The 19,194-nt window shown below is 37.6% G+C and overlaps 1 protein-coding gene across 1 annotated transcript in view; it reads right to left on the minus strand.

Moving 5' to 3' along the window:
• The window catches only part of LOC105439435, a 38,614-nt gene extending 21,682 nt beyond the window's left edge, over window positions 1–16,932 (minus strand). The window contains exons 1-4 of the mRNA XM_030994915.1: window positions 16,001–16,932; window positions 15,035–15,190; window positions 7,636–7,824; window positions 3,883–4,062 (exon numbers count right to left, since the gene is read on the minus strand). Coding sequence (XP_030850775.1) covers window positions 3,883–4,062; window positions 7,636–7,824; window positions 15,035–15,190; window positions 16,001–16,921 — 1,446 coding nt within the window. The 5' untranslated portion in view covers window positions 16,922–16,932. The remainder of the gene's footprint in view (window positions 1–3,882; window positions 4,063–7,635; window positions 7,825–15,034; window positions 15,191–16,000) is intronic.
• Window positions 16,933–19,194: the final 2,262 nt, after the last annotated feature.

A 19,194-nucleotide genomic window follows, 5' to 3' on the forward strand; every position in this document is an offset into this window, starting at 1 on the left:
GCAAGATCCTTCAACAATAAATTAGATGAAATGGAAATAATTCTGAGAGAAAGGAAAACCGAAATTGCAGCAGTAACAGAAACATGGTTCAGATCTGATATGCCATCACACGTTGCAGAAATTACTAATTACAATTTGTTCACAAAGTCCAGGATGCATACAACCCAGTACAAATGAAAATTGAAGTATCCACAGAACTGGAGGTTCTTTGGGTGAAAATACGACCTGAACGTCTTCCAAGCAATTTCGCATCTGATCGTAGCAGTACCCCCAGACAGTGTGCCTACAGACAGACTGATAGACCATCTGCAGGACACCATGGATCAGATCTTGGGCCATCATCCAGATGTTGGCATAGCGATTATGGGAGACTTAAATCAACTTGACTTAACTACCTTGCTTGCAAACACCAACTTCAAACAAGCCGTCAAGACGCCAACGAGAGAAAATAGGATCCTGGACAAGATAGTGACAAACTTCGGTGGTTTGGTCACCGCTTGTCCCTCTTCGTTATCAAAATTCTATCATGAAACAAATAACGAGACCACTCAAAGATTTGGATAAGAGACTATTTGAGTCTGGATAACAAGGTATGAATGGAGTTCTGTAATCGACAGTATTTCATCAGACAAACAGATATGATACCTAGCTGAATCAGCAAAGAATTTGCATGTGAACTCTATCCCATTGCAGAGACGCCAAGTTCAAAGATCAGCAAGGCGTGACATTTGCATGATTCGGCGCGCAAGCGCGCGGGCGAGGGTATAACACACGTATAAGGTATAGCGTTTTTTCAAAATATAGCGCGCGTGACGTGCGTGAGAGCATTTCCAGACCCTCGAAATGCGTGATGTCACGCCTAATGCGTGATACTTGGTAGCTCTGCCATTGGCCCATATCTTCAGTACCTCACTTGCTGAAGGTGTCGTTCCAAAGATGTGGAAGAGAGCTATAGTTGTTCCTGTCCCAAAAACCACCCCTGCAAGTATCGACAAGCTCCGTCCTATCTCCATGACCGATAGTTTTGCGAAGGTATTTGAGGGTTTTGTGTCGAAGTGGCTGATGCATAACATCGGGTCGCAGCTCGACAATAAACAATTTGGTAATACAAAAGGATTTGCAACGACGCACTGCCTAGTTGACCTATTGCACTGCCTTTATCAACACGCGGAGAAAAGCAAGGCAGTATCCACTCTTGTGATGACAAATTTCCGCAAGGCGTTTGACCGCATAGACCACATGATTGCCATCCAAAAGATGATCTCATTCGGTGTCAAACCTACATTGATCCGCTGGATAGCTGATTTTCTTACAGAAAGGACTCAATGCGTATGCTACAGAGGTGTCACATCAGAGTGGGTGATTCTGAAGGCAAAGGTACCTCAGGGAACCAAACTTGGACCGATTGTGTTCCTAATCGTGATCAACAATGCGCTAGGTGATAGTAATATAGCATATTGGAAGTATGTTGATGATGTCACTTTTGTTGACACGAGATTCGCTGGAGATCAGTCAATTCTGTTGGAAGCAACACTTCAGCATTTTGCCGAATGGTCCATGTCACATGGAATGTCCCTAAATCCTGCTAAATGTTAGAGTATGCAGGTGTGTTTCATGAAAAAGCCCCCAATACCACTATTACTGGAAATTGATCAACAACCTCTAAAGCAATCCACGTCTGTCAAATTATTAAGAGTCCATATCCGCTGTGATTTTAAAGGGATAGTTGAGTTCTGTTGCAGAGGGCGCTACACAAAATAATTTGTTTGTGAGATAATGAAAAACTGATTGTCAAATTTGAAAGAACATACAATTTAAATGACAAAATCATCTGTTTGATCAAACTCGGTTCAGAGACGGCTAAAATATTCATAAATATAACGATTTCTAATACTTGTGTACCACCTCAAATATTAGATAATTTGAAAAAACGAAATAGCGCCTTTTACGTCGTATTTCAGCCAATGCCAATGTAGGCTTTTTTGTTGGCATTTTTGTGTTGGTTATATACGCACAACCAGCCGGCCAATGTATTGTTATTTTAAATTAAATAATTAATTAATGGTCACCGTATTTTTTTTTTAAGCGGAGCTGAACTGGTATGATCGTATTGGCTAAATTTCACACATTTTGGGGTCTAAAATTACCTCCATAGCAATTTTAGGTTCTTAAAGGGCACTAGAAATGTCATACCGGTAGATAAGAAAAAGAGTAATAACCATGCACTTTGAAGGCATTTGCGGTCAAAAAACAGAACTGAACTATCCCTTTAAGTGGAGAGATCATGTTGATTTCATGATAAAACGTGCCAATGGAATAATACACTTTATTAGGATCCTGAAAGGTCACGGACTGCCAATCGAAGATCTCTGCATCGTCTACACCGGTTTCCTCAGACCCCTCGTAGAGTATGCCTCGCCCATGAGGAACGGAGGCCTAACTATAAAAGAACAAGTAGATCGACTAAAAGGGTGCAGAAAAGAACTCTGAAAATAATCTTGGGACCTAATTACCAGTCATATGAGACAGCACTGAATCTAATGAATCAGTCCTCTTTGGCTGACAGAAGGAAGGATCTGTGTTTGAATTTTGCTGAAAAACTGATTTCAAACGAGAAGGTTTCTTACCTCATACCTACTTGTAAGAACATTAGAAACCTAAGCAAATAAAATACCAGAGAACAGTTAAAATATAAAACCAAACGATTTTGTAACAGTCCAGTTCCCTACCTAATTGACTTGATAAATTTACAGTAGTGATCATGCACTTTATATGCATTTGTATAACATGTAAACTTATCCCCAAAGTGATGAGGTAGAGGAGCTGTAGAATTATTTTATTTTATGTGAAATAGTATATACCTTTTTGATACCGAGACGGTTGTACAACCTTGATAATTGATCGTCGAAAATGATAATATAATAAAGTAAATCAAGATTACCATGGTTAACTTTTGTGATGATTGAAAACATACTTACCACATAATTATTACTAGAAAAACCTCAAAATTACCATAATTCATGTCTTTCATTTGATTTCATACCTACCTATCAATTTATAAATATGCTATCCATTAAACTCACCAATGAAAATGTAAAAAGTAATCTATGGATCTACAACCAGTATTCTCTCTGTCAAAATTGTACTTTTTTTACCTTATTTCGATATGTCTGATTTACACTCTCATCCTCAGCATTATCTTATATGTATCTCTCTCTATCTCTCTTTCTCTCCCTCTGTCTTTGTCTCTCTCACACTTTTCCTGGATCTACTGTGCTGTCTGTACTATTTTCCCTCCCTACCTCTCTTTTAAATTTCCTTCCAGCCCTTTTGTTCTCTCTTCTCTCTTAATTTGAACGATCTTTTCATGTGTCATATATGATATTGTGGAATAGATTTAAGCAACTGTTAGCTGTTAAGCGAATTTATTAATTTGTATATAGGTGTACACTGATTTATCTAGAAAATTAATTTACTGCGTGATATGTGATAATATGATTTGCTGGATAATTCTACTGTAGTTTATTTATGTTTGTATAAATATTTATGTTTTTACACAATGTACAAAATTCTGCAATTCAGCCATCTGGCTGCACATGAATTTTCAATAAAACCATTACCATTACCATTACCATGGTTCATATTATTCAATACCAATCTTACAATCCTTATTCTGATTCTGTATTATGACAGAAAGTTCACTTTTTGTTTCCACTTCCTGAAACGTTTAACTTTCTCTGCTTCCTCTTTACAGTGTATTTAAAAAATGGGAGAGTAAAATCATCCACTTGCGTTTGACATTATCAAAAAAGTAGACTTCAAGTATGACAAAACATGTAGGCATTTGCTTAGAGTTCTAAAAAAATATGATTAAATCAATACCTTTGCAGATGATGCCATCAAAGAAGATGATGAGTAGAAGTCATCGTGAAGAAAGAACTCGTATCCCCTACCGAGTGTCAGGCTCTTCAAACGAGGCATCTTACAGATGAACTGAGCGAGATCACGTGATGCAGAGGGACGTTCACTGAGATTCAGATAACAGATGTCAAGAGTCTCAATCTGTTATGATAGTAACATTTTGTTGAATGAATAATAACTAACAACTCATTAAAACTACATTCAATATTCACCAATCTGTTTAAATCGTTGCCTCAATGTAAAAATATATGAACATAATCACATTCATTTTGTAATGAGGTACAGGTCTTGACAACTGAAATAAGCCTCAATTTCAATAGTTCCTGGATTCTTGTTGAGACCAATATAATGGTGTTTATATATTTCTGATACATATAGGTAATGACAGAGGTGATCAATAGGTTTTGACTAATCTGATCGGGACTGGGGCATGATGGATAAAAAAGCTGATTTTGTCTATATCATATTGACCTGTTAACAGAGGGAGTAGTGGATAAATATTATGAGTGGAGGACTTTGCTCATGATCTAAAGTCTTACAGAACAAAAGAGAATAAAGACAGAAGATAGAACAGTGGTTGCAAACCACTTCTCAATTACACCACTCTTGAAGAAAAACCTGTACTTTATTCAGAGAAGAACTTGATCAACCTGGTTATGCTTTTGATGACATTGTATAGTGGCGGACCGATGATTGTCATTAAAGAAGAGGATTTTTTAAACGGGTATATTATGATTCGGTAGTCTAACTGACCCTACTGCATTTGCACGTCCGAATGAGTGAGCAGTGGGGGAGGGGGGGGGGGGGGGAGGGGGGGGGGGGGGAGGGGGGATGGTCCACAAACTTGATGACAAGTCTCAATCTTTTATAATAGTAACATTAAGTTAGATAAATAATAGCTGACATTACCATTAATTGGAAATATATTTTAAACATTGCATCATGAAATCAAATGACACTATCTGAATTTACAGTTTCTTCTTTAAAAAGAAGTTTATATGGATTTTTCTACTTTCAACGAGGGCTGACACATTGTGTTTGTTCTTTTGCTTGATTGATTGTATGCTTATTTTTTAGTCTTGTTCAACTGTCCATTGTGTGCTTTAATATACTGTCTTTCTTTTGTGCGATCCACTTTAATCTTCCGTTTTCTTTAAACTCTTCAGTCTGATTTAAATTGTAAAAACATTTTAGTGTGTTTTTATTTTGTGTTTGATTTTATTGTATCGGTGCAAGTATATCAATTTATGTGAACTCAAGTGTTTTGTTAAATTGATAAAAATAATCATATGTGTGGCTGCCGCTGGTTTTAATTGACAAGTTAGTCATTTTAGTAGTTTATAAGATTTGTATAATTTGTTGATAGAGAAACTTTGTTATTATTATTATTGTTATTGACAATAATTATTTTGATATACCTGTACGCGTGCCCTTAATTAGGATGCGCGTGTATGATATACGCTAAGTATGCTTTAATTGCTGCCTATTCATGCGCGCAACCATAGCAACACGATGTTCTTAATTCATTATGCTTTTGATTTGTGGTTCGATAAGATGTTCTTCGTTCGGTTTGCCCTCTTCATTGATAATTTAGCTGCCTAAAAGTGATAATGTCCAGCCAACGAGGTGAGTCAGGAGAGAGAAAGTTTCAAAGAATTATTTAATCATAATGTTACAATGTTTAGTTTTAAGAGTCAAGAGATATATTATTGTTAGATTGTTTATACTCAGTCAAGTCAATGTCAGTAAGATGAGATGTAGAATTTACTCTCCTGGTTATAACTGCCACTTTAAATGAGGGTACCAACGTAAAACGGATGTTGAATAAGTTATGAACGATGTTTTATTCTCCAACAGTGCCGTGAAACTGTAAACAAACAATGCACAGAATACAATAAAATCAATCAATCAGATCAAAGTAGGATCTATGAATAGTCTATACAAGTTATGTAACAAATCACTTGAAAATATTATATACTGATATATTATACTGCGTATAATAACAAATGTAAATTCTACATCTCATCTTACTGGGCTCCCTTAAAAAGTAGGCCTTGCGGGTCTGAAGGGACAACCCTGTATTTAAAAGAAGACTGAATAAATAAAGAACTAAATGGATATTCAAAACCAAAACGGAAGCAATTTTTAAAATTCAAGTTTGATCGTAATCCATTAACAGGTTCTCAGAATATCGTGATTACAAGCTATTTTTCATATACATGAATGACCCTTTAATCTTTGACTTCATGACACTAAAACTAATCGGTTCATCGGCTCTGCAAGATACATACATGTCCTGAGTTTGAAAGCAAATCATCAGTCGGTTCTATTGATAATGCGTTCACGAGCTACTTTTTTATACATAATGAGCCCCATTGACCTTTGACCACAAGACCCACAAATCTAATCAGTTCATTGGCTATGCAAGAAACATACATGACCCATGTTTGGTGGTAATCAATTAGTTCTTGAGATCATGTATAGACGTTAGGACAGACAACCCGAAAACATAATGCCTCCGGCAACTTTGTAGCGGAAGCATAATAAATAAATAAATGGTACGGTTGACATCCTCATTCATTTACAAAAACAACACGTTATTCTGACATTTGATTGAAATAGCAATTTTAAATTCTACTTTTTACATAACATAAGTGGGAAAATAACGACTATTAGTTGTCGAATCGACTTAAGAGCTATAGAGCCAGTAAGTAATAGTCTGATTTTCAGACCACTGTACCGAATGGTCGTATGTTTTGTGCTGCGCAAAGATTCAATCAGTTTAATTTTGGCCGTTACAAGAAGTGGGTTATTGATGTAGACAAATGCTTATGTACCCTTTACAGCTCATTTTATGTATGTTATTATCAAAGAAGAAAAAAAGCCAGTCAGTCACTTAATAGTGTCTGACAGTGAAGTCTAGTAAGTAAACGTGTTTCCTTGCATAATTTGAATATTTAAATAGGACACTGCTAACGTTTAAATTTTACAGAAACATGTAGGACATACATGGCATATTCATAATTCCTGCAAAGTTTTACAGAATTCGATGTTGGCTGCAAAAGGGACATAGTATCTTTAAGCAATTTTGTTTCACTACATATTTTCATTAGACTATTTGGAATAATAATATGACCAACAAAAATTGGAAGAGCCAGGTTATTCTTTATGTTATCTCTTGTTTTGATAATTTCTTATGTATTTCACTGTTTTTTCAACTCATGTATTTTTTTGGTTTTTGTTGTTATATATATTTCATTTTTAACTAGAATTCAACTTTTTTGACCCCTAAAACAAACACCTAAACTTTAAACAAACCGAATAACCAATATTTTATCTCTTTTTAGGAAAAATGATATTTCCATATATTTTTTACACAAATCACGAAAATGAGCGGTTTTCTGGCTGACATGCAAAGACAAAAGGTCATGTGACTTTGTAACTGTGAGCCTGATTTTCAAAAAATTGTTTTAAAAGACGTGCAAGACTCGAAAGAACAAATTCAGCAAGCGGCGGGGCGTAATCTGTATGCGTTCTTGAACAATCAGAGAAATCATGGAGGGGGGCCATAATGCCCCCCGGCCTCATTAGGGTTAACAGTGTACAAATTGCGAGAGTAAAATCATCCACTTGCATTGGAATATATAGAAAAAATGTAGACAAGTATGACAAAACATGTAGGCATTCACTTTAAAAATATGATGAAATCAATACCTTCGCAGATGATGCCACCGACGTAAATGATGAGTAGAAATCATTATGTAGCGAGACCACTTGTATATATCGTCCCCCACCGAGTGTCAGGTTCGTCAAATGGGGCGCCTTACAGATGAACTGAGCGAGATCATGTGATGGAGAGGGACGTTCACTCATACCCAAATATTTGATGTTAAGAGTCTCAATCTGTTATGAAAGTAACATTTCGTTGAATAAATAATAATTAAAATTCCATTAAAACTTTATACAATATTCAACAATCTTGTTAAATTAGTGTTAATATTTTTTATAAATTTAATGCTTCCTGGAAGAAATTTGAATGGTTTAAACATATTTGCAGCTTGTAGGTTTTAAAAGGAAAGTCCACCCTGGTATTAAGTGGTTTTAATAGAAGCAGAAAAGGTAAACATGTCAATGATAGTTTAAGCAAAAACTGAAGAAAAAGAGTTTTGAAACTTTGAAGGTGTGGTCAATCAAACACAAATTGACAACTCTGTGACGTATTACCAGTAGGCGAACTCTCCTCTCATTTGTCCTGTACTAAATAACTACACAAATTTCTATTTTCCCTTAAGAATCTCTTCAAAATTTTCCCTTTCTGCAATTAGACAAAGTGACAACGTACTTCAAAAGAGATGGTGGTACTACAGACGGAACTGCCGTACTATAAGCGGAATTGCTGTACTTCGATCCTACTAGGATTAGCAGTACAACCGGGTCAGTTTGTAGCTTGGCCGGGTCTGTTTGTTTGTTCATCCCGGTGAATGTCTTGATCTGTGCAGCTAAGCTTGAAGCGTTTCAGCCCCATCACATCAAACTAGTTCTCACTACGTTACGGAACCGTCCTAGAAAATCTTAAAACGGATTGTGGTAGTTTGTAACCCGACTACCCTGTTTAGAGACAGTTCAAATCGTCCTCGTCTCGTTCTTAGTAGAATGTGCAGAGAACTCTTTTCCGTTTTTTTAAACCTCTTTATAACGCTTTTCATAAAATTCCGAGATCCTGAAGCAATTAATTACTCTGCGAGGGAGTAATGCAACTGAGATTTACAGAAATAATAATATTTTCAGAGGTGATCGTGAGCACTAAAAAAAAAGGGGGGGGGATTCAGGGATCTAACTTTTGAGTAAGAAAATTGGGAAAAAATAGGGGGAAAAAGGGAAAATAGGGAAAATAAGAAGAAAATCTGGAGAAAAAAAAGCGGTAACATCGGGAAGAAACAAAAATCAGGGGGAAAAAAAATTAAATCAGGAAAAAAAAAAAGATCCAAAAAATATGGGAAACCGATTTAAATCAGGTAATTATCAGGCCTGCATTTTGAACCCCTTTAAACACATTTCTTATTTCATTTGTAATGCGTTTTGGAGGCGCATATGATGGCGCATATGTAGAAAAATGATTTTTCTTCTATTTCTCTTTCTCTCTCTCTCACACATTTCTGCGCCTCCTCTCTATTGCATAAAGTTTGCGCCCCCTCAGAACCCCCATAGATATGCCATTGTGAAAAGCTATATTGATTATTTCAATAAAAGGGGGAAGTATTTTGCATAGGTTATGTAATTCTGTTTTCTAATTTAGTATATCATCGATTGTAAACCTGATGAATTTCGTAGATCAAGGGACGTTCATTTACAAAAGTAAGAGGAAAAGCATGTTTGCTTTTACCTATTCTGCCATGCATTTAGTTTATTGTTAAAATAAGGGCACTAGGGTTGGAATGTGAGAAAAGCATAGGATTGAATCGTCTCAAAATAAGAAAAATTGTACAAATAGAATTGTTAAATCAGAACTGATTTAATTATTTACTATATAAATCAATGTATCTACCTATTATTGCTTAGTCCTCTAAACAAAGCAGACCATCGAGAAAAAGAAAGTCACAACTGTGCATACCCGCCCCCCCCCCCCCCCTGGAACCCCGCCAACCTCCAGCTCACGCGCGGATCGCACACACACATAATCATCCTCTCACGAGCAGCCCAAGACCAAACTTGGGACATGTCGCCAGACAAGGAGAGGGAACGAAGGGAGGGACATACATGTAGGTAGATACATAGATTTAAATAATAAACAAGTCAACGCAAAGCGTAGCATCCCCTCGCAGGGTACAAATGGCCTATATACATCAGAACAAGTTACCTCCATTGGACTATACTTTTAAATTACTAGGCAAGGAAGTTAACCACATTTTCATATATATAATTAGGTGTTTTTGCATATTTAATGAGCTATGACCTTTCACCTTTGACCTACATACTCGGAAATTGAACTAAGGCTGTGTTTTGATACCATGAACCTTCACATCAAATTTCTTGAAAATCCGTCAAACATTACTAAAGTCATGGATCCAAAACCAGATACGCATATTTAATGAGCTATGACCTTTGACCTACATACTCGGAAATTGAACTTAGGCTGTGTTTTGATACCATGAATCTTCATATCAAATTTCATTAAACTTCGTCAAACATTACTCAAGTTATGGATCCAAAACCAGATTCGCATATTTAATGAGCTATGACCTTTGACCTACATACTCCGAAATTGAACTTAGGCTGTGTTTTGATACCGTGAACCTACATATCAAATTTCATTTAACTTCGTCAAACATTACTCAAGTTATGGATCCAAAACCAGATTCGCATATTTAATGAGCTATGACCTTTGACCTACATACTCCGAAATTGAACTTAGGCTGTGTTTTAATACCATGAACCTTCATATCAAATTTCATTAAAATCCGTCAATCATTACTCAAGTTATCGATCGGACGGAAGGAAGGACGGACGGCAGCGTTTCTATATCCCCTCCGACTTCGTCGGCAAGGGGATAATAATAAAATCAGTTCTGATTTAACTAATTTACCTCAATATTAAATCAATTATGTATCTACCTACACTGTATTATTGCTTAGACCAGCACATATGAAAGCGGGAGGCATGTCCCAAGAAAGAGGTTAGCAGGGGAACCAAGGAAGACTTTGCCGCAAACAACGTCGTCGTAGCAAACAATTTTTTATCTGCCGCAAATCCCTTAAGGCAAACGGCTGTGAAGGAATCAAGAGACATTCAAAAGGCAGTTTCGCGGTGACGCAAAAATCGCACCTTGAAAGAAAGCAGCGGGTACCAATACCCGTGGCAATCGTGAAACCACGGCTCTGCACCAGATACCTGCAGACTGGGTGTCTTTGACGATCCATCTAAAGATGGATTCCCAAGAAGCCAGACAAAGGGCTCAGGGGGATAACAAAGAGTTGACTGTCACTGCGGCCAGTCTTGGTTACTTTCACAAAATAAACCAACGTCCATCAGAGAATAAATCTCACCTCCAGTAACAGAGGAGAAATTAGCCATAGTAATCCGCCTTTGAATAGCGCTTCAAACGTCTATGAAGACTCTAAGCGCTTGGCAGCACAATTTTTTTACTCTGGACCTCGAATCCAGGCCTGCCTGTAGACCAAGCTCCGACCTCTTACAACGCCAAGCACGGCCTAACCAGGCTGGTAATCGTCCTAGCCACCAGGCGTACCTAGTCCGAAAATCTCAAATTTGCCATCCAACGGTAGCGGGAAACCCGCCAGGGAGCTTGTTGTTTGTAAAAAAACAACAGTGACGGACACTGATAACCCTCAGAATTAGCTGGGGAAATGCGTCCAAGAGATATTTCCTAAAGGAAACCTGCGCATCAGCCCCCAAGGACTGGTCAGCATTGGGGATTACCTCTACTGAGAACCAAATAGGGCGCCGAAGTCAAGTGCAAGGCAGGGTACCAGACAGGGCCACGGATCCGGAAAAAAACCAAAGCCTCAGAGGGGAAGGGAGAGACCCGATCTCGTACCGACTCCTCCCACAGAGGAGTAGCAAGGGTAGTGGGAGGTGGAAGCCTAGCCAACACCAACGGGCAAAATGCCTGGGAGAATGGGCGAACCACAGACAGAGCCTTTCAGAAGCCGAGCTTGGCAAGACGGGTCCCGAAACGATAACGGGAACCGGCAAACACCAGACAAGTGTAACTGAGTCCGGTAAGGACACACCTGGGGCAGGGGCAATGTCCCCACCAGCCCCCCTGGGTGACCGATGGACCTAGGGTAAACCCTGTTGCCCAACAAGATGCTTCGTCGCATTGAGAAGCTCCGTCTGAGCGGCTGGAGAGAAGACAGGCCGAGGTAAAAACTTTGTGGTCTAGATCTTATTACCTATTGACTGTGGGAGAAGTAGGTATAAATGAGTAAAGCAGTTGCCTCACGATCTAGTGGCTCAACAGTCATAACCAAATATAAACAGGTCACATTTACGGGGATTGTCTGAAAACCTTGTTGGTGTTATCGTACTTTAAACATCATTCAATGTACTACTCAAAACGACATTGCAATATAGTGGAGGTGATCCAGGATTGTCTGAGAGCAGGGGGATCTTTTTCCCGGGGAATAAGATTCGGTAATCCCACTAGCTCTCCCATATTTACTGACCAAAGAGGATAACAAATTCTGAACATTGATTACTTGTTTTCTTCCTTCTTTTCCATCCACTAATGTTAGTCTTCTATTAAAGATACAATGTCCCTTTTACAGCCGACATCAAATTCCGTAGAACTTTGCAGGAACTATGAATATGTCATGTGTGTCCTATCTGTGAAATTTAAACGTTAGCAGTGTCCTACTATTCAAATTATACAAGGAAACCCATTTACCTTCTACACTTCACTGTCAGACACTATTGAGTGACTGACTGACATCTTTTTTTTTTGGTAATAACATACATGTACAAACTTGTAACAGGTACATGAGCATTTGTCTACATCAATAACCCACTACTTGTCATGGCCAAAATTAAACTGATTGAATCTTTGTGCAGCACAAAACGTACAACCATTCGGTACAAGGGTCTGAAAATCAGACTATTACTTAGGTGATTGCAATCACTTACATGTATGTCAATGTGACAACTAATGATAGTTTTTCCCCACGAAAAGCCATTTTCAAACCCTTTCGTTTTGAGGGTGGTTCTAAATAAGTATCGTCTTTCAAATGCTGTTGGAATGTAACCTTTTCATTTTTTTAAACCTGCAAATGGGACAAAGTACATGTACCTTTAAACTAAGGAAGAATTGGGTACCGGTAGTTACGATTAGAGTTATTAAACTTAAAAATGAAGAGAATAATTTATTTGGAAATATTCTTCCTTAAATCGTGAAACGTAACATCAAACATAAGTATTATATAAATAGTTTAAAGGTAAAGACCAGTATTGGAAACGCCCCAATTTGAAAAAATGAAATGGAAGCTCTTATTACCAATCATGTGAAATAATATGTTTTGACTATTAAATACATGATGATACAAATTTTGCCGGGAAACCGCCTACTAATTGATATATTTGGTAAATTAGTTTATCTATTGGACTGTGAGAGATAAACGCACGTGTCGCGCACGTGTGCGTAGTCCCATATACATCTTTCTGTGTACAGTGCTTGTAACTTTACGAAGACTGGGCCAAATTTCTTATCATTTTGATGATTCCAGAACCTTGCAGTACACACCAATTAATATGCTAGATGATCAACCTTTTCTGATCGATTCCACAACGTTTCTTTCACAATGCAATCGCATGACCATAACTGGTCTTTATCTTTAAAGGTGATTTCCATTCATATTGAATTAGGTATCGTTAGAAAGGTTATTTTCAGTTCTTCATTTTTGTTTTTAAGTTCATTGTCAATAAACATAAGGGGAAGGAGATATAATGGAATAAAGTTACGAGAATCAAGTTTTTCTGAGAGAATTTCGTCTACGATACCATTAGGAGGTTTGGGCATGTGACGTCATTCCGTGGACTATCCACAACACGGTCACCGCGCGCATTCTATTCGCAATCAGATAGCACTGCAGGGTACATATCAGAGTGAAAGTATAGTTATATCGGGATATTAATCATCAGTAAAAATGACAGAAAACAGCTCAGATGAACTCGAAATGATCTTGGAGTATGATGAAGAAGAAGTTAGTAGCAATGATGATGGTATATAGGGGAAGATGATGGTGAATTAGGCGAATTAAAGACGACGAAAATGTAAACGCTGGTCGAATCGTGATACGGGAGTTCAAGCTGCAGCTACTCCAGGAAGCTCCGACGCCGAGCTTCGGCGGGTGCATGCATAGAGAAACATTCAAACAGCGGGTTGGGCGACACTATATCAAAATATGCGAAGGGAGTAATTACAATTTTGACTTTACTAGGTTGCTCGACTTCTCTGAGCATCTGGCTGGCCAGTTGAAATTATAATTTGAAGAATTAGTCTTCGATGGGGAAAAGGGGCTGATTCTTCGTCCTACCCCGACAATTCTTTCCTGTTGTATCGTCGATTCAACATGCATGGCGAAGAGAAAGTACCGCACTACCGCGCCGTCTCTTTGCTGAGTTTTTTTTCGATCAGCAGACATATCATCTAGACCAGTAGTAATTACAAGCCGAGTAATACAACCGTTTTAGCTCACCTGCATTCTGATCGCGGTCTCCTTGCTTAATTTGTTCGAATGACAGACGTTTCAGCTAATTTATAACCCGAGAAAAACAACTTTATCTCCAAAAAATGTCACGCTGCAATACACTGCGGTGAACACTGCACTACGAACGGCTAAGCTGAGCTATCGCGAGTTTTCCCCGTGCCGCGAAATTCAAGTTACGCTAATTATCAAAACAAAACATAGGCGAAGCCGGTTTGTCAGGATCTGCAAGACGATCAATTTTACAGTACCAAAAGTCAATATTTCAAGGAAACCAAACATCGGGAAGTAATTCCAATGCTTATATAATTAAAAGAATATTTATTACTTTATTGTAAATTTGATAAAACACTTCATTAAATATCACAGAAATTGCAAAATCTACTAAAAAAAATGACCCATGTTTGTGTACGTTTTTACATTGAAATAATACATTGTACTTCCGGGTTTAGGAACAGTCCACGGAAATACGTCACATATACTACGTCACGAACGAGAATATCAACGCTTCCGGGTTCCTTTGCTTACACTTTTGATCTTTCTAGGTCTAATAATAATTTAACAGCACATGCAAATTTCTGTCAATCAATATATTTGTATTCCTTATGTAATAAGCATTCCAACAATAGCAAACATGCACAGTTTCACGACTTTCTTCCAAATTCACCTTTAATAAAATATTTCTTCTTTATTTCTTTATTTAAAAATAATATAAAGAAATATACATTTTTTTCCTAAAAAACAAATATCTGTTTCCCATTATTTACCTATGCAATTCAATCTTATGAAATACTATGAATACTATTATCCTGACTGAATATATGGCATCCATTTCATTTAAAAGAGTGATTTACCAAATATACAACATGGATGATACACAGGTTTGTACTGACCTTGGAATTGACTGCTTTATTTGCAAGCACCGAGTAGAAGACGTCATGCATAGTACCGTCGATCGTCACAGATTTAAGTGATCGTGATGAGCAGATGAATTCAGCCAGGTCCTCTGAAGCCGTCCGTCCACATGACTTCTCAATGATCAGGTCATCCTACAAGGTACATGTACACAAATAATATTGTAGGGCAAGAAACATAAACACTTGAAAATAATACCGGATTATCCTGATTAATCCTTTGTATCATCTCTTGAGCATTGTGTGTACTAAGAATTAAAGAGTAATATTGATACTGATTTTAAATAATGTGTTGCCATTTTCCATGTGTATCTTTATCATCCTGGTTTGATCAGTATGCACGTGCAAATCCTATTGGGATTCGTGATATTAAAAGTGTTATATAATTAAACAAGGTTTTAATGCAAATACATGAAAGACGGGTTGTGCTGCAATTAAATGACAATAAATCACCACTCCTATTAAGAGATTAAAGTCCTAATACTCATGGGTACCTGATATGCTTGAGCGCTAGTTACTTTGGCAGCTCGGCTACGACCAGGGTAATATGTGTAAAGCGCCATGAGCGTCAGAACCTGATGGATACCGGCGCTATATAAATAACTATATTATTTTTTTATTTTTATTTATTAACTATTGTAAATAACAATAGTAAATGTTTTTTGTGTACATTGCAGTTTTCAGATTTAAAATATGATCACAGTTGAACCCCTGCCAGATCCATAGAAGTTGTTTTGAACATGCTCCATGATTTAAAAAAAATGGGTGAAAAGAATTTTGAACAGAATGCGTTGAAATATTAGCACATGTCAAGTCTTCAAACCAAACAACGTCATCCTAAGTCTGAGAGAATGAAATTTGAATCAAATAGAGACTGTATAACTCAAAGAGATCATACAAAGATGAAATGTATACGTTGCTACAATTCGACGTTACTTTCCTTACCGCTTCACGATGATTCATGATGAAAATATGCCCTGATACTGTATGTGCCTGCATCTCTTCAGTGATCTTCAGTTCCTTGCCGTACTTAGAGGAGAGATGATCCGCCACTGCTTTAGCCACTGCTTGGTCTTGGCTCTCGTATGCTACATCTACGATAAAGCCATCATCACTACCCTGTCTTGTCAACGCTATGAGACGAGATACGATATCCAAGCCGACCTCCTTCTGCTGGGCCGAGGTGAAGTAAAGTAGGTACCTGTATTCTCCTGCTCTCTTGATAATATCCAATATCAACCTGCCATATTCATTATGGTTTAAGTTATGAAGGGATGCAAGATAAATCCCTGATAGATATTCCTGGAAGAGCTTATGGGGAAACTGCACCGATTTTGCTACCGAATTGTGATTTTTTCTTTTGTCTCGCCTCGAAGGAATACGCTTTTCTTTAGTAAGTACCCCAACTTTACAACCTACATCGATGGACTCTGGACAGCTCTGAAACTCGTCCTCTGTGAATACCAACTGTCTCTCAAGAAGTCCATTGAAGGTAATGTGGCCAATCTGAAGCAGGTGATGAGGAATATCTGAAAGATTCTCCTTCAATTTATCTTCACCAATACCTGATGAAATGGGCTTCGAAAGGTAATGATCAACCAAAAAGTCGACCATCTCATCAAATAGCTGGGAGAATGTTTGCAGCTTGGACATTGCCTCTCGGCGCTCTCCATCATAGTCTTTCCACATGATGCACAGCATGGCTGTGTATATAGGGTAGGGGGCCATGTTCTCTAAGATCACATCGTTGTTTGATATGAATTGGTTCAGATCTTCCGAGGAAGCTGTGTCTGGATGAAAGAACTTGGTGATGTAGGAAGAGAGATTTTCAGCAGAGAAACCTTCTACAGCAATTAATGAAAGCATACACCTTTCTGAGATCGGCATTCTTCCTAATCTCATCTGATCTCCACTGCCGTGATGTGATTAGTACTGTCCCTGAATTGAACAGACGATTGAAAGTGATTAAGGCGATTTGCTGATTGCTGCTAAGATTGACAGCAGACTCATCTAGGCCGTCCAGGACAAGAAAGACTTCATCCGAATTTGAGAGGATGTGCTTGTCTAGCTGCTTGGCTGTGACCGGATTGTTGTCAGAAAGATATGTCTTCACTATCTCTCCAACAGTCTTTTCCTTTGCCTCGCGAAAAAGGATGACAAGAACCAATTTGAAATCTTGGTAACCTTTTCCGTCGATCCAATCCCAAGCGATCTTGGCGCAGAAAGTGGTCTTCCCCACACCACCTTCACCTTCCACCAACAAGCGTTTGGGATAGATTCCGTTGACTTTCGTCTTGAGGAGGTCATCGTATAGAAGCGGTGTCTTGCGCTTTGTACCTTTGTCTTCTTTCATCAACATTAGATTGGTGAAGATCCGTTCAAAATTAAGTAGAAGCTCGTTGTTCAGTGGATTAGCTTGAATCTGACATAGATTGATTGCATAATAGCGTTTGACCTCTTCAGCAACCCGTTGGATTTCCTCCTCTGTCATGGGCGGTATGTGATCACCAACCTGACCTGTGATGAGATTGTGAAGAACGTTAATTGTCTTCATTGACACTAGTGTTTAAACGTAAAACAACATCAACAGCAGCATCAACAACATAACAAGAACAAAACACATGAATCCCACAAATGTAATATCAATGAACATTTAACTTACTTCCCAAATCTCAATTTGAATTTGCGAGCGGATCATGATCAGGGGCTGAGAAAAAGGGGTAGAGGGTGTTTTTGTTTATGTTTTTTTCTTCTTTTCATAGTAGCTGAAAAACCTAAAATTTTCATTATTTGTACATACTTCATAATTATGTGATGAAAATAATGTTATGTTTGTAATTTCCTATCCGTAATGGATCATCCATGTATATGATGCATATTTATATTCACAAAATGGTTATTGATGTTTTTTGTTGAACCCCCTCCCCCAACACTGTGCTTGCGTCTGTGTTTGAAATCACACCAAATGTTTAAGCAGTTGTTTACTTTAGAATTAACATTTCTACTACATGTAGTTTAATAAGATGAACACTGGCAATCACTGATGGGCCGTTTCTGGAAAAAAACTGCATGACAATAATTCCGGAAGTGCCTGGACCACAAATTGCAAGTTCACTATCTTTAGTAAATAAAGCTAGATTGAACCAAAGATAACTTGTGTAATATTATCATTATTACCTCACATAATTCTTGTATATTAACTGAATGATAGACAGTCTGATTTTTTTTAAAGACAGTACCTTTTTTATAATTGCATGTACAATCAAATGTAGTGCTCATCTCTGGACTGCCCAGAGAACAGTTTGAACTTAAAAGAAGATACTCAGATACATAGATAAATATTTTCCCTCTTTTGATATTCATTTTTTTATGAAACAAGATAGATTTCTCACCTCTATTTTTGGAACAGTCTTCTGTTTGTTGTACAGTGAATTTTGCAGATTCTGCTGATGTTGTTAAAAAAATAAAAGGGAAGTAACTATTAATGAGTACTTCATTTCTTATATTGTGGAAAGGTTCAAATATCTTATTATCATGTACTTGATGTAATAATTCTCTTGTATCTCTGCTTCACATAAAAGATTTATTTGAAATTTGACCTGAATCTTGTAAAAAAGTTTAATATTGTGAAAAGTAACACAAATTTGATATTTTCTTAAGCCAGGAATGGCGCTCTTCTGTGTAATGCTTTGTATAAACATATGTACATGTACCAACAAATGTTTTGCTTGCCTTTGGACATTGCTATAAGCGGGGTGGCTTAGCAATTCAATTGTGCACTTTTGTGACTAAAGCACCAACTTTGGCACAGCGGTAGATTAAAAGAGCAATGCGCCATTTATTTGTCATGATGCATGAATAAGAGTCTACAAACTGTAGGTTCAGAGCTTCTGAGACAGTTAATTTCAAATTACCATTGACTTCCATGTTTCCTTCTAGTTCCTATTAGAGAGGATGGCGACCGTAAGCATGGAGGAAAATCGAAAATAATGATTTTGATACACACAAAAATTCACTGACTCAGATTTGCTGAAATATTTTAATTTTGGACAAAGCATACACGGAAAAAGTACCCTGAAGGAGTCATTTTGAAAAATGCGCACATCATAACCCAAAGGCCAAATTTGAGGTGTCTCAAC

Source organism: Strongylocentrotus purpuratus, unplaced genomic scaffold (genome assembly GCF_000002235.5).
Source record: "Strongylocentrotus purpuratus isolate Spur 01 unplaced genomic scaffold, Spur_5.0 spur5_scaffold_21, whole genome shotgun sequence".
Classification (NCBI taxonomy): domain Eukaryota; kingdom Metazoa; phylum Echinodermata; class Echinoidea; order Camarodonta; family Strongylocentrotidae; genus Strongylocentrotus; species Strongylocentrotus purpuratus.